The sequence below is a fragment of the Lampris incognitus genome, chromosome 8 (assembly GCF_029633865.1).
Source record: "Lampris incognitus isolate fLamInc1 chromosome 8, fLamInc1.hap2, whole genome shotgun sequence".
NCBI lineage: Eukaryota > Metazoa > Chordata > Actinopteri > Lampriformes > Lampridae > Lampris > Lampris incognitus.
The window spans coordinates 24551021-24568333 of NC_079218.1; the positions used below are offsets into that span (position 1 = coordinate 24551021).

Sequence of the window (17313 nt, forward strand, 5' to 3'; positions counted from 1 at the left end):
GCAGCTGGGGACCAATTCCAGTTCATCTTGCCATGCCTCAGTCAAGGGCAAAGACAGGAGTACTAATCCTAACATCCATGTCTTTTTTTTTTTTTGATGGTGAGGGAAACCGGAGCACCCGGAGAAAACCCACTGCAGACATGGGGAGAACATACAAACTCCACACAGAAGATGACGTGGGATGACCCCCAAGGTTGGACAACCCCGGGATTTGAACCCAGGACCTTCTTGCTGTGAGGCGACAGTGCTAACCGCTGTGCCACCGTACTGCCTGATGTATGTATGTATATGTATGAATGTAGTGAATTCAGGGGCAGCCAGGAATCCGTCGCAGCCAGGAATTGAACCCGGATAGCCCGGACCATGGGCGACTGCGCTAACCAGTCAACTAAAGGGCCCGACCCCTATAGATAAAAAAATCTATTAAACATTATTACAAAAATGTCTACTTAAATTAGCACCTAAACTTAACCACTAACCCTACACTTGCTGTCACAGGGCCACAAGTTCATTGTATTGCTTTAACCACTGCTGCATGCATTACTGATAGCCAGAGTGTGAATGTGTAATGAGAGAGAAAGAGACAGGTACCCGTACGAGGGCATACAACTATATAACCCAATAACTATTATATAATTAACTATCTTATTTACTACTTGGACAAGCAAAAACCAATCACATGTCACAGTGGGAGCAGGAATTGAGGACTCAAACGCAGATGTGGTAGCAGGTGGAAAAAAAAAGGCTTACTGGTAGGGAAACTTGAGGGCATCCTTAACACACGTGACAAGAACATGACGGAGATATGGTGCAGACATGGCAAGTGGTTGTGACATGGTACGCTCTGACAATGAATGAACGAAACATCCATCTATCCATCCATTATCCAAGCTGCTTATCATAATTAGGGTCACACGGATGCTGGAGCCTATCCCAGGAGTCATTGAGCGGCATGTGGGGAGACACCCTGGACAGGCTGCCAGGCCATCACAGGGCCAAACTTAAACACACAGAAACTTGAATAATCAACAACAGCTTTGGGGCAAATGGATAACAGAGGGGAACTGGACAGGCCTCAGGACTAGGGTGGTGTTGTCAGAGCAGGACAAGACATAAGACATGAGATGTTGAAACCAGGGCTGGAGTGGCCGCAACCAGGAGCGACCATGACACCACGAATATATTCAATAACAACGATAATACATTTGCCACTAATGGAAAGCACTTCACCATATCATCACTGCATGAATGTGCCACAGCATCATGCGCACTGCTGGGAAGCAGCACAAGTTAAGCACAATATTCACCATTCACTCTTAAATCTCCTCGAATGATTTGCATTCTGGGAGATGTTGGTCAAATCCAGGATTCTCTTAACTAATCCTTGAAAGTTTGGAGACTTGTGAAGAAATCAACGGGCTCATTCATCAATCGGTGGTATATACGTATTTGCTCTTACACACCCATGGAATTTTTTAACCCTGAAGTTTGTCTCAGATACCAGTGTACCAGTGTACCTGGGTAACCCCTGAGTTTCATCATCATTGGTGGTCACTCAAAGCAAGTATAACTGTCCTCTCCATTGGGTTGTCTACTTGTGGGTCTCCAGATGGCTGTAGAGGCCAATCCGTGATGCACATACTTTGGTGAAGCGTGGACAGGGGAAAGTAGTGGTGGTTGGTGGTGGTGGTTGAGCCTTTGTCTCTCTCTCCACGCGGTGCTGTTGATTTTTCTCTGCGGCACAGTTGAGTTCCAGTTCATGACATACAGCTCCTTCTTGCACAGATTTCTTCCAGGAGTGCCTATCCAATGTAATGTGTTCCCGGTTGCTTGATGTGATGTTGAATTTCTTCAGACTGATTTGATTTTGCCCTTGAAATGTTTCTTTTGACCCCGAGATACTTGAACTCCTTCACTTGAGGCAATGACTCATCATGTCTCCTTCACTTGAGGCAACGACTCATCATGTTCACGAGTGAGGGTAGGATGGAGCGGGAGATTGTAAGGCGGATTGGTGCAGCATCAGCAGTAATGCGGACGTTGTACCGGACCGTTGTGGCGAAGAAGGAGCAGAGCCGGGAGGCAAAGCTCTCAATTTACCAGTCAATCTTCGTTCCAATCCTCGCCTATGGTCATGAGCTTTGAGTAGTGACCGAAAGGGTGAGATCGCGGATACAAGCGGCTGAAATGAGTTTCCTCTGTAGGGTGTCTGGGCTCAGCCTTAGAGATAGGGTGAGGAGCTCGGACATCCGGAGGGAGCTTGGAGTAGAGCTGCTGCTCCTTTGCATCGAAAGGAGCCAGTTGAGATGGTTCAGGCATCTGATTAGGATGCCTCCTGGGCACCTTTCTTTGGAGGTTTACCAGGCACGGCCAACTGGGAGGAGACCCCGGCATAGACCCAGAATGCGCTGGAGGGACTACATGTCCAATCTGGTCTGGGAACGCCTTGGGATCCCCCAGGAGGAGCTGGAGGGCGTTGCTGGGGAGAGGGACGTCTGGAGTTCCCTACTTAGCTTGCTGCCACTGCGACCTGATGCCAGAAAAGTGGCTGAAGATGAGATGTTTCTTTTGCCTGCCGGGAGCTCACTGACCTTCCTTCAGCTGGGAGTACAGGATCTGTTTGGGGAGACGTGTTGGACATGCAGATGACATGGCCTGTCCATCGAAGTTGGTGCTGCATTATTGTGGTGGTGATGCCAGTCGTGTTGGCTTCTTCCAGAATGCTGATGTTGGTGCGTCTGTCCTTCCATCTGATTGTCAGGATCTTTCATAAGGATCTTTGGTGGTATTGTTCCAAGGCTCTCAGGTGCCTTCTGTGAGTAGTCTGTGACTCTGCTCCATACGGCAGGGTGGTGAGACCAACAGTTCTGTAGACCAGGAGTTTTTTTCGGGCCTTTAGGTCTCAGTCTTCAAAGACTATTTTCCTGAGTCTGGTGTAAGCACCACTGGCACAACTCAGTTGATGGTTGACCTCAGCGTCGATGTCAGCTTTTGAGGGGAGAAAGCTGCCGAGGTAGGGGAAGTGACGTTTAACGTCACTTCCCCTACCTCGGCAAAAAACAAAATGTTGTCCACTTTTATGGTGGACTGGGTAGATGGCTGGTTGGGTGGAGGTTGATAAAAGACCTGGGTCTTCTTGACATTTAATGCTAGACCCCGGGGCTCTGTATGCCTTGGCAAAGGCATTCAGAATGTCCTGGAGGTCTTCTGCAGAGTATGCTGCAATGGTGTTGTCATCTGCATACTGAAGCTCCATGATGGTGGTGTTGCAGACTTTGCTCTTGGCCTTGAACCTATTAAGGTTGAAGACCCTGCCGTCAGTTCTCTATAGGATTGGGATCCCCCATGGCAGCTCTTCACCAATAAGATGGAGTATGGCAGCAATAAAGATGGCAAACAAGGTGGGTGCGATGATGCATCCATGTTAGATCCCTGTTTCCAAAGTGAAGGGCTCTGACTCAGAGTTGCTGTTGCTGATCACTGTGACTGACATGCCATCATGTAAAACCCCTAATATTGGATGTATTTGTCAGGGCAGCCATATCTTGATAGATAGTATGCTCCACAGAGCCTGGCAGTCTATTGAGTCAAAGGCCTTTGTCAGGTCTATAAAAGCCATGTACAAAGGCTGCCTTTGTTCATAGCATTTTTCCTGGAGTTGGTGTGCTGTAAATATCATGTCTGCTGTACCTCTGGATGGGCGAAAGCCACACTGAGATTCTGGGAATACTTCCTCAGCCAGTGGTAGCAGTCGGTTTGTGAGGATGCGAGTGAGGACTTTGCCTGTTGTTGACAGGAGTGAGATGCCCCTGTAGTTTCCACATTCTGCCTTGTCCCCTTTCTTGAATATGGCCAATATTAGAGCATCCCTGAGCTCTGAGGGAGTTCTTCTGTTTCCCAGACCTTAAGGAGGGGGGCGTGGATGTGGTACAGGAGCTCTGGTCCACCTTCCGTTAAAATCTCAGCTGGGATCCCATCTGGACCGGTGGCCTTGTTGTTCTTAAGGCTCCTGATGGCATCTTGATGAAGTTCCACCATTGAGGTCTTGGTTGGATTGCTCTTTGTCAGGGACGTCCCCCTTGACCTTACCGCCATGAGTGACCCTACCAGGAGCATAGCTCCAGACGGCATTGCTCTTGAGATCTCAGGACCACGCAAGCTTCTCCACCACGACACGGGGACAATCCATGGAGAAAAACCCCTGAATTTAGACACCAATTGGCTAACACTGATGTCTTTGCAAGTCTGGATGATTGCTTGTTGCAAGAGGTAGACAATAGATGTTAGGGGGAAGGAATTACAAATAACCATCAGGCTTTGCTTCTGTCAGACAGTTTTGAGAGCTAAAAAAAATTAATGGATGTGTAAGAACAAATTTGTACATAGCAACGATTGATGAATGAGGCCCAATATTTGCAAATGCATGGAATGACATTTCCAAGTATTTGTATGCCACTTGCTAAGAATGTGAATTAGCAGTCTTTGTCACATGGTTTCAAAGAGAATGCCATCAATACCACGAACGTGGTCTGCTTTTTTTGTCTACATGTTGCATTCTTGTATTTACATGGTACAATGTCATTGGTCACAGCAAATAAGTAATTTCATGATCCTGTGTAGCTAGACCTCAGTCTCATCAAGCTTCATTGTGCTTGACCTAAATTACAATGTGAAATCCATTTTCAGTGGCAAGATGGCCAGACTGTAACACATATCAAGAAATATCAATTTAAATGCTTTGCAACGTACTAAGAAATGGGGTTTAAATGTGATGTGCAAAAATCTGTTTCAATGTTGTTGTTGTTGTTTTTTTTTCTGGGTTTGCCAGATATCAGATTTGAGTTGCCATTCTCAACATAACCTGAGGGTGCGTTCACATTGGATTGGATTGGTTTTTCTGAACCTGGGACTGTTTTCCCCTGAGAGTTTGTTATATCTTATCAAGTGTGAGAGCTGTTTTCGAAGTCAGTCATGCATCAAAAAAGCAGCCTTGAAGCTGTTTAAAAATGGGGGTCAATGGACTGTGGTTGGTATGAAAATGATCTTGTCTAATTTGAGAAAGTGAACTGTTATGTATTATGTATATTTTGATGGGCTGTCACAAGGTGGGTTTCCATTAACCTGCTTAATGTGCAATTTGAAACTGAAAAAAAAAAAACTAATGAAAACACGTGAATTTCAAAAAAACTCAAACATCGCAAAAAAAAGAAAGAAAAGTATACGCTAGCATGAGTTCGTTTTTCAGACGATACAACAAAGCGATATCTCGCAAAATTGAAATGGAAAGACATTTTTCGCATTTAAGTCAAGGTAGACACACCACCCATTGTTCCGACGGCCCATTAGTCTGAAAAATGTCCAATTGGACTGAAAGCCCATTTGTCCGATACCCCGAAAACAAAAGCCTACTCCTCTGAAGGTCCATTGTTCGTGAGGCGCAAATGTGAAGATACCGTAGGAGGTAGAATGTTAAAAGCACTTGTGGGAATGTCATCTCCTCTTCACCAGAAATAACCGCTTTCTTGTATTTATCGCTGGCCAGCTCAGATCAACGATTCGCAGCGGAGAGTGTGTGTTTTCGGAGCAGCTGGCTTTTGTTTTGGGGATAATGGGCTACTGGACAAATGGGGCTTTGCCCAATGGGACATTTTTCGGATTATCGGGGCTTCGGAATAATGGGCCAGCGGATATGGCATGGCACCTTATAAAGAGCGACAGCTATGCGCTTCTCCATTGGAACTGGCTCCCTCAAGCATGATATGGCAGGCGCCACAGCAAGAAGGTTCTGGGTTTGACCCCTGGGGTAGTCCAGCCTTGGGGGTCATCCCGGGTTGTCCTCTGTGTGGAGTTTGCATGCCCCCCCCCCGTGTCTGTGTGGGTTTCCTTCGGGTGCTCCAGAGTTTCTTCCCACAGTCCAAAGACATGCAGGTTGGGTGAATCAGCTGTACTAAATTGTCACTAGGTGTGAATGTGGGTGTGTGTCGGCCTTGTGATGGCCTGGCGGCTTACACCACCTACAACGCAATGACTGCTGGGATAGGCTCCAGCATCCCCGTGACCCTGAGAGCAGGATAAACGGATTGGAGAATGAATGATTGTATTTACATATCTGTATAGCTGTACGTTGTGGTGTGGTTATCTGTATGTTTCTGTGCATGTACTGGCTGTGAAAACACATTTCCTTCAGGACAATAAAGTATCTATCTATCTATCTATCTATCTATCTATCTATCTATCTATCTATCTATCTATCTATCTATCTATCTATCTATCTATCTATCTATCTATCTATCTAAATATGTACCCCCCCCTTCTGTAACCTCAGGGGAATTTTCACTCCCGGCATGGATCACTACCTTTAGAAGCAACCTTTAAGTAGAGAGTAACCTCTGAATGCCATGACTGAGTTTTTTTTTCAGTTTTTTGCCCATTGTTGTTCAAGGAAAAATATCCTTTTTCTATACATACCAGAAGGGAGGGCAAGAATCAGCAGCTACAGCTGCAATGTCGGTTAGACAGATGTAATGTGTGCTTAGGCTTGGGGCTGTTGACTTACTCTTGTTTCACTCCTTTGTTTTTGTTCACATCTATGGTGGTGATGGAATGCTTTGCCCCAGACTGCACCTTCCAATCCACCTTCCACTGGGCATTCTTTGACTTACTCTGGAGCAGGTTCACCCCTTTCTTTGCCTTGACCCTGCAAAAACAGAGGGAGAAGGAAAAGATGAATCAATTTTACAAGAAAGGATGATTTATGTGTCAGGTCAGAGGCAGACACTTTATGGGGACAGTAGTTCTCTTCATATCATGTCACAGCGAAAGCAGTCACAGAGATGAATCAATGACAGAAATGAATGTCGATTACTGGGGTCAAGATATATTAGACCAAGTGATAAAAAGGTTAAGAGATTAAAATTATTATACACAATAACATATACTGTGAATATCACGATGCTATTTAAAATACATTACATATGCTTACATATTACATATGTTTATAAAAACTTGTAGTTGTACATATTATTTAATAGTGATAAATAACACCAACTCAAAGTCAAGTGAAATGATGCTGTCAAAATATGATACTTTCATTGATTCCCTTAGGGAAATTTTGTTTTTGCCTGCTCCCCCATCCTCTATAGGGAACCCTGAGTGCAGTGTCAGGTAAAGAAATGCACCCCTGAAGTTGAAGGGTTTTCAGTGTTGCTCAGGGAACTATAAGAACGGGATGATTCTTGCTGACACACAGACTAAAGTCTTTGATCCAGTATTAAGATGGTCTATTCATTTTATCACTTTTCTCCACCACAATTGTAACTACGTAACTGCTGACGTAACTACACTTTGCATAGCCTAGTTTATTTGCTCCAAACCAGTTGATGGAAACGTGGCTACTTCAAATTTTTACGGTTCAAGCGCGGAGGTCTTTTTTTTTGTGCTGGTTTATTATCCATCCATCCATCCATCCATCCATCCATCCATCCATCCATCCATCCATCCATCCATTATGCAAACCGCTTATCCTGTTCTCAGGGTCGTGGGGATGCTGGAGCCCATCTCAGCAGTCATTGGGCGGGAGGCGAGGAGACACCCTGGACAGGCCGCCAGGCCATTATTATTGCTATTCTTCTTCTTCAGAAATGTTTGAGCAAATTCTTGTGAGATGGTGAATGATACAGACACGAGATTTTTTTAAAACCCCCTCTCCGGTTGTACTTGGCCAATTACCCCACTCTTCCGAGCCATCCCTGTCCCTGCTCCACCCCCTCTGCCGATCCGGGAAGGGCTGCAGACTACCACATGCCTCCTCCGATACATGTGGAGTCGCCAGCCGCTTCTTTTCACCTGACAGTGAAGAGTTTCGCCAGGGGCACGTAGCGCGTTGGAGTATCAAACTATTCCCCCCAGTTCCCCCTCCCCCCGAACAGGCGCCCCGACCGACCAGAGGAGGCGCTAGTGTAGCGACCAGGACACATACCCACATCCGGCTTCCCACCTGCAGACATGGCCAATTGTATTTGTAGGGACGCCCAACCAAGCCGGAGGTAACATGGGGATTCGAACCCAGATCCCTGTGTTGGTAGGTAACGGAATAGACCCGAGACATGATATTTTGCTCATTGTTTGGAAGTTGTGTGCAAGTGCTGCCCAAGAAATATGACCCCAATCGGCCTGATGGGGCACTACAATTAAAGGTAAAAATTTTAAATGTTGAGAAGTCATAACTCCTAAATCCGGTTTACACAAAACGTTGTACAGACATCCATCTATCCTTATTCTATAAATTTGCCCCAAGAACCACTAAAGTTCACCTGGCTAGATTTTCCGCCATTTTTAATTTTTTTGGAAAAATGCATTTTTGACCTCCTAAACCGTAGGCCCAATTGCTTCCAAATTTTCCGTGGATCAGATTATTGGGTGAAGCCTATCAAAAGTTGCATAAATCTTGTTGATATCTTGTTAAGTTTTCAAGATATTGACCAATGAACTTCAGGGGCATGGCTCAGCACATAAATAGATCAAAGTCAACAACTGTTGGGCCAATCTCCACAAAACTTGCAGGATATGTCCACATAAGTACCTGAAACATACCCTGACAGTTTTATTCAAATCGAACATTAGCGGATGCTACAAAGGCAAAAAAGAAAAAAATCGCCGTGGCATAACGCAAATCACACTATAAATCAGAGATTGTTTGTCCAATCATTGCAAAACTTGCAGGATATGTTTCATAACAATTTTGAACCATATGTGTAAACCTATTTTGAAATGACTTGATAGGGGGCGCCACCAGTTCCAAACACTTGCATGGGCCTGACGCAAATTTGGCCAAAAATCAATGACAGTTTTGCAAGCATCATCAAAATTGGTGGATATTTTTGATTAAGCTGTTGAAGCTATCAGCTTCTAACGGTCTTTGTTGGCTTGAACCCTGGAATCGCCAATTGTGGCTATATTCTTTCTTCCCTTTTTTACGACATTTCAAAAGTTTGCTTAAAATTTGCCTGCAACACCTGTTAAACCAAACTTTGTACTGAGATCTGAAGTACCTTGATAGAGAATGAATTTTGTAAAAATACTGAAGGTGAAAACAAAGGCTGTATGAGCATGGTGTTCTGGAAAGACAGGACACATGCTCACATTCACTATGATGACAACCACATTGAATTAAGCGCATGTCGGAATGAGAAAATAATATATCTATCTTTATGCATGCTCAATAATCCAGGTAAGAAAGTCACAGAAAGTTGAATCAGTTTCTCTGGAGAAACTGACTCAACTTTCTGCTTCAGGTTATATTTCAACTACATCACCAGCTTTACTCTTTTTGAGACCTTTCTGTTAACAACAAATGACTGATCTGCTGTGTACTATTGCAAAATAAATTATAATTCTTATGTTGACAAGGATTGCCCCTTAAACCGTGAGACTGGTAACTAAGTATCTTAAATGTTTAATATTCCAATATATATAAACAAAAGTTTTCCAGACGTATAAAAGCATTTGTCTTGCAAGGAATACAAAAAGCAAATAGAAAACAAACAACCCCCCCCCCCAATTACTGGCACTTCTTTCTTCTCAGTCGGTGAATTTGGAAATTTGAACGCTGCCCTACACCCAGCAATCTCCAGCAATGATGCACAAGAGGAGACGATCCATCCATCCATGGAGATGTAGAAGCAATGGAGCTCTTATTGATCATCTCATCTCATTTTCATGAAATGCAATACGGAAATTAATTATTTATTAATTAGGAATCTGTTTTTTTTTCTTCCTGCTCTGTCTCTCTAAGCCGGTTCATTAATAAACAGACCAATTGATAGTTTGGCTGTAAGATGTAAAGATTTGCAGCTTCCTGCTCCTGCTAAAGTACCGCACTTAAAACGTTCAAGAATTAACAAACAACAAATGTTGACACGATAACTCAATGAACAGCATTATTTCCCAATGGTTGTTCCTGGTTTTATAGGCATGGATAAATATCCAGGGTTAGCTCTCAGCCCCCAGCAGGCAACGCTCTATGGACACAGACTGAACAGCCTTGCTGAAAGCAAAAGGCAGTACTGTTTTTTTCATGTTGAAAAATAACAGCTCTTTACGAAAAATAACAACCAAAATAACTCGAGTATGATCTATTTTTTTCCTCAGGCAGTTTGTGTGCCATCGAGCTCACACTTTCAGACCAATGGAACATCTTTCAGGTTCTTTTATTTCTTTAATGAGAATATTTTGCATCGTGCTGGGATGTTTACATCTGCCATGTTAACCTACGCACAGTGCATTAACCTCTCATCTCTGACTTGACAAAGCAACAGACTTTCAACAGAATCTGCATCTTTCATCTAAAGCACATAAACGGGGTATTAAATAGGTTAAGAGAAAACAAGTCACCCGCGGAGTATAAAGATTTAACTCGACTATTTCCTCAGTATGTCCCCATTAAATGAGAAGCACTGATTAGTAAATACAGTGCAGCCTATGGGAGATTAAATAGAAATACTTCTTTTCTCTGATATGAGGATAGGTTTACTTTGGTCTGCTCATTTATAGACCGATGAACTGTGATGCCGCTGCTGACTGTTACATTGCAGTACCTCACAGAAACTGGTCATTAGAAATGATAATTACTGTTTATAAAGCAGAACAAATTACATTTCACTCAATGCTGCCGAGTAAGGATGCAGCACTGATGAGTAAATCACAGCTATATCCATTACCTATATTCACCAGCAAGTTATAAAACCCACTACATATTCATCTTCATCTTCTGAGAGACTCTGCATATTGTATGGTACCAGTGTATTTTTAATCAGATGATCCATTTCACAGACCCCGGCCCATGTTAATTTTTCGCCAACAAATGAGAGGGGGATGAGGCATTACCCTTGGGAGGCACCACGTGAATCGGTTTAGCCATTGCACGATACTAAAGCGGATTAATGAAAGAGCATAGCAAATGGAATCAGAGTAAAGCAATAACGAGTAGGGATACGAGTCCAGGTTCTGAGAGATCCGATGTGAGCTCTGCAGCTCTCGTAGGAAAACGGAGAGAAAATCTGAGCCACTCGAGCTAAAACAGTGCTTTTACTTACTCATTCCACACAGATGCCTCCTGCCCTGGCAACATCTATTAGACTACCGAGTTTGTTGGCTGACTGCTAAATAGGACAGCTTAGCTCTACACATTTCCACTCAGCCCAGAGTGGATTCTTTTGAAAAAGTCTTGCACACTGGCAGTGCAGCGTTCAGACTACACCCTCCGTAAACTCAACTCTCCCTGTGATCACGTATTTAGAAACTGTCTAAATGGCATTAGCCTTTGCATTGTCTGATTAATCTGGCGTTTAACCTGCAAAGCAAGACTTCCTGCATAATGTTGCCATCTTTGATCCAGCTTGTCGTTTAAAAGGCGTCTATAACCACCTTCAAACGCCGCGGCGTCGAGATGGCTCCAGTGCAATAGATGGCAGGCGCTCGAGCGACGGGCACCGCGGTGCCCCCAGATCAAAGGCAGCAATCTCCGCGATCATCTCAAGCACTTTGATATCTTATCTTGCTGATCGCTACACAGCTCTGAGATTTTTTTTTTCTTCCAACAGCGGCATAGAAATGCATAGCCGGGGAGACCGGAATTGTGTGTGAACCTTCCAAGGACAAACTTTTTAATATCAAGCACCGAAAATTAGAATGTGAGAGACTCGGGAAATATCAGACGGTGGATGACACCTTTGAAAATATGACTGCCAGCGAGCACGCGTTGAAGTGATTGATATCGCATGGATAATATACTTAAAGTTAAGGTGCTGTGATAAATGTGCATAAAGGTACCGTGAGAATATTCATAATTAACAATAAAACATTGAGTTATTAACAAAAGAAAGTCTTGAAGTATGAATAACCTGCCAAAAATGTCTGAAAGTATTATCAACTAGAATAAAAAATAGCCAGCCTTGATGGTTTGATTTTATATTCGGTTCACACATACCATGTTATAAGCCTGTTAGAAGAGCTTCAAAGGCTTGTGCGCCATCATGAAAAATTGACAATACTACAAATCATTACAACTATGGGCTGCAAGAGTCACACCAAGGAAAGCATCAACAATTGTGTTGAGGTTATGGCTTATATTTCAAATAACCCTCCTCTTGCTTCCACGGTGGAGCACAATGGTTGCAAAATAAGTTGTTATTTTATTTGCGTTAACATGAGAATCGTCCTCCGATTTCTTCGCGTTCTCCCTCCCATGCAAAGGCCGCCCAAGAAAAAATGGGAAGATGCACTGAGGGGCCGATTTTTGAGTGGGATTAACCGCCAAATGGTTTTCAAACATTTTCTCCCTTTGCCTTTGAACTACAGTGCTGTTCCCACTGCACTCACCTGATAAAGCCCCGAGCTCCAGTATAAGGACTGAACCATGATGAATAGCTGCAGTTCCTTTAAAAATAAGCCCCAGTTCACACTTATCTCCTCTTTGATGCTCCATGCTAAAGTACTAAAAAAAAAACCCACCCTCATTGATGATCTGTAACATTTCCACTTTTCAAATGTAAACATCAATGGGGGAAAGGAGATGAAATCTTTTCAAGATTTTGCATGGATCTCTCTTCGGAAAAGGATTTCCTTTCCTAGAAATTTGAAAGTGCAAGTCTGCAACTGGGAAAGCCTCAAACACAGGTGGAACTTTTGAGGGATCTTGCAAAGCTCTGCCTTTCTTCTTTTTTGTGTGCAAAATCCTTGTTAATTAGGGAAAGGGATGATGGCATGATATCTCCTTCAGATTGCACAGGATAATTTTTTTTTCAAATCTCAAACAGCCTCCAATGCTGTAGAAATGCAAGAAGATAACGTTATGCAACAACAGAGGACAAGATCTTATTTGGACACTTCTATTCAAAGATTAAGCAAGCACTCGTATTCAGTCTGTCTCTGTCTCCTGACATTTATAAAAAGTTGATAAAAGAGGGTTGTAGATGTAGAGGACAGTGCTGGTGGTGTAGATTAGACTGAAGGTGTCACTGTTGGAGTAGACCACCTCATCCCAGGTTCTCACAAGTCTACCCGTAGAGTTTAGTTGGCTAATGCCGGTGTGCCGCCTTTCCAATCACCTCATATTTCATTTGTCTTACAAGCTGGACCCCACATGTTTCACCTGCATCACATGGGTCTCAGAGTCTTCGATGCCCCTATCTTAAGTTTTTTTTGTTGTTTTTTTTATTTTCCCCCCTTTTTCTCCCCAGTTGTATCCAGCCAATTACACCACTCTTCTGAGCCGTCCAGGTCGTTACTCCAACCCCCTCTTTTAAAAAATCAGGTTTTTAAGACCAGAGAGAAAGTTTTTTTCCCCCAAATAATAATTATAGACACCGTCAAGGGATTTGGTTACAGGATTGTGCAAATAGTTTTAGAGAGACAGAATTGCTGATAGCAGGTAAAAACAAATATGGTAAAACTAGACATATATGCATTTGGGAGAAACCATAACATTCGATGTAGCAGCTGGCTTTGACTTTGTTTCCCCTTAGAATCCCCTGTTTGCATTAACTTCCTTGTCCCTAAATTTACCATCCCCGATTCTGAGTATCACGAAATACACAACTCCGCGTTCCACTTTGTACATTTCACTGGGGCCTGACCACAATCCCCATGTGAAATTATCAAGCAGAACGGAAAAGACCTTTTTTGTTGCATGCCAAACCCTAGCAGATTGGACTTGAAGTATTTGGCAGTTGCTAGTGACATAGCATGCTGCGGATGGGGACAACAAAAATAGACATTTGATCATGGATGCTGGAGACAACAGCCGACAGAGCACTTGTAGTGCCACCACTGGTGAGCGGAAATCTGATGGATGGAGTTAGGCTTCATGGTGGTTTCCTTTAGCAATGCACAGATGAAGGCAAAAAAGTAAATAAACAACTAAAATGTCAGCACTAGAATGTCTCAAAGGCATTAGTTGCACTCCCTTTTGCATTACAGCAAAAACAGGGTCTCTCACGACAGCTAAATTTGGCCAGCAAAGCCATTTTTCTCCGCTCATCTGTAGGCAGAAGCTCCATTAGTTCCTCTGAGGGGGCACTTTACAGACAACTTCACCACTTGCAGTACTGCAGACACAACAAATTCCATTCCATGACAATATATATAATTCAAAATAAGTGCATATTTGTATTTGTCCTTGGCCTGTGGCTAATGTAGAGGCTGTTTTTATGTGTCAAATGACATGATTCAATCACATACTTGACTGTGCATGGAGTCTCAGCTATAGCATAGAGTACAGTATACGCTGGGTACATCCAAGTTTCATTCAGAATTGTTGCATATCTTCAGACCTTCCGTGTAACCTTCAAGCACCCTTTTAAGCCTTGAATTCAGGACAAAGCTCTTATCAATTTCTAAGCTGTCACCACAACAGTAGATGATTTTAAAACACGGCAACATCCTGTGTGGCCACTAATGCAAAAGCCCTCTCAGAGCAAGGTCAAAGAACCCAATTTGTTGCAGAACCTCAGACTGATATAGTTCTTATAAAATGGATGTTTCCTGAAGAAATATAAGTGAAATGGTTAATACAATTTATATCTTGGTGTTTATAAATTTAAAAAAACCCACACACAATACATGCACTTAAAACAAGATGAACATACCACATCTACACACATATGCACATTTATTAAGGCTAGGCCTACGCACACACAGAGCACCTTACATCAAACACTATTTATTATTATTACTGCTTTTTTGTTCTGTTTTGTTATTTTAATGCTACTCAAGAATTTTACTCTCTTGTACTTTTATAATCAGACGTAACACATAAAGAATCTTGAATCTTGATCTCTGCATATAAGGAATGAAAAAAAACAAACATCAGGGGTATAAAAATAATGGAATAAATTATTGGCATGTGCCATTCACAGGAGCCTGATGTGGTCTGCCAAGATTTGCTGCAGTTAAATTGATTTAGCAGGGCATTAAAATCTGAAAAACAATGATTTAACCAGTGCAAAAGGTACACAGTTCAGAGCTTCTCTGCACGTGCGCGCGCATTATAACAATCCCAGTGCCCGCTGGATCCTCAAGCTGATCATAAAACCATAGCTAACTTCAAGATGGGGGCTGAGGTTGGTTGCGGGCAGCCCCAACAAAAAGCCTGTGCAGTGTGTTCATGTGTTGTGTCTCCATCTAAGAGGTGTCAATATGGGGGCTGCACAATGTTGTCACTGATGAGGATGAGAGCGGCCATCTCCACAGCTGTTCACTTGGCATTGTGATGTACAGAATCACGAACAGATCCAAAGCTCATTATAAAAGTCAGATGACAGAGTGCCCATCTAACGACAAACGAAGCAGCTGGGTAATGTGATAGGGGCTGGCCAGCGGGGACATCATCAACACAGGCAGTTTTACAATAATTTCTCACTAAAATGAAATAAGCTGCAACACAATGGGCATTGCAGTATGGACCAATAGTCTGAATTTGGCCTAATCCGACAATTCACCGGAAAAGAAAAAAAAAGGAGTAGAAAGTAGAATAATAATTTGATCATTTTCATGAGAGCCATTTCTCAAGTTGCATGGATGGATGCTTGAGACTAGTCATCTAGTATGGCTCTATTTAGGCAATGTGGAACGTGTCCTTTATTTATTCAGCAGAAGTGACAGAGGTCCCAGAAGATATGGAAATGCAGGGACGCCGGCATAGCCGAATGGTTACGGCGCTAGCCACATGGTCGCAACATGGCTGGTTCGATTCCAGCAGGCGATCTTTGTTGCATGTCATACCCCTCTCTCTCCCTCATTTCCTGTCAGCCTCTACACTATTCCTGTCTTAAAAAAAAAAAAGCCAAAAAATAATTCTAAAAACAAAGAGATGGAAATGCAGTTTTTATAACCTGATAAAAGGAGACCGTTTTTTGAAGGCTTAGCAAGTATTTGCACCCATGGGGAGGATCTCCCTGAACCAAATCCAATTCAGCCTGTTGCTATGGAAATGATCTAGACTATAATTACAGTGCACTTCAACTTCTCTTACATTTCAAATCTTAATCATGTCCCTGCCTGTTTTAACTGTATTGAACAGAGTTCTGTACTCTGACCTCTTGCTGCAAATCTCAATTAGAGGACTTTACAGGAAGCAAAACTGAAAGCCTTTCTCGTCTGAGGTAGTAGATGAAAAGGGCTCTTTCTGCACAGCCTCTTGGTTAGTGGGGATAAATGCTGAAGTCTCCTCCAGACAGTTCCAAAGTGTTGTGCATCGGATCCATTCGGGGTGGCAAGGGTTGCATTTGCCTCTACTTCTTGGCCAGAACTCATGCTCGGTGCTAAATACTCCCAGCTTTCCTCTAAATTAATTAATGTTCAGTGTTTTCAATGCAGCAGTGAAAAGCATCCAGCATCACTTAACCATTCAAATAATGTTAATTTCTATTATTTAGGATTTTTGTTTCATCGTATAAAAACTGAAAACTGAAAGGGCTGGCTGACGGGCGCCTAAAGTCATTTTTTGCTGACATATGGTTGTGATGTTATGATACAGCTGGGTGGTACAGAGAGCTTACTTAATGCACTTTCTTGACATAATATCACCACAGAGCACTTTGGACCCCTGAGTATTAGATATCATGTAGTTTGACTGATGCAAGCTTGCACTTGGCAATCTCTAAGTCCACACTGCTTGTTTTCTGGAAACAGAGGAAATGGTCTTGGGCCAAAAGACCGGAGAACAAACAAGCGACTTCTCCTTTTGCTTAAACCAACTGTCCTTTTTATGTTTGGACAATAGTTGATTCTTCACATTTCCCAATGGAAAGGGTTCAGAAAGTATTCAATCCCCAGACTATCCTTGACTCTTTCAGCAATTTTGTCATGTCACACCCTAAATTTACAATAGATTTACTCAAAATTGAACTTTGCACAGTAACACATATCATCACAGATTTTTCTGATAATTCTTTTAGAAAACAATTAGAAATGTTATTTTAGCTAAGACATTTTAAGCTGATAAGTATGCATTCCATGCAATACATTTAATTGAGTCATCCATGTTATTTAAGAACCCAATGTTGTGAATGTACGTGAGATGTCTGGTCAAGTTGTACTGTTGCAATTCAGTGCAATTGGGTGTGGTTTAAAACAGAAAACATAAACTCAGAACTGCCCATAAAATTTAGAGCCACATCAAGGGCAGGCATATGTGCAGAAGGGTATATAAAAAAAAAAACAATTTCCAAAATGTAAGGAGCTGAAAACATTCATCTGTGAGTGGATATGGCTTAAACAAAATATAAATGTCTATATACAAACCTACACGACAGT

General features: G+C 42.7%; 1 protein-coding gene across 1 annotated transcript in view; it reads right to left on the minus strand.

Moving 5' to 3' along the window:
- The window catches only part of tmem132e (transmembrane protein 132E), a 167574-nt gene that overhangs the window by 83442 nt on the left and 66819 nt on the right, over window positions 1-17313 (minus strand). The window contains exon 3 of the mRNA XM_056284913.1: window positions 6557-6697. Within this exon, the coding sequence (XP_056140888.1) occupies window positions 6557-6697 (141 nt within the window). The remainder of the gene's footprint in view (window positions 1-6556; window positions 6698-17313) is intronic.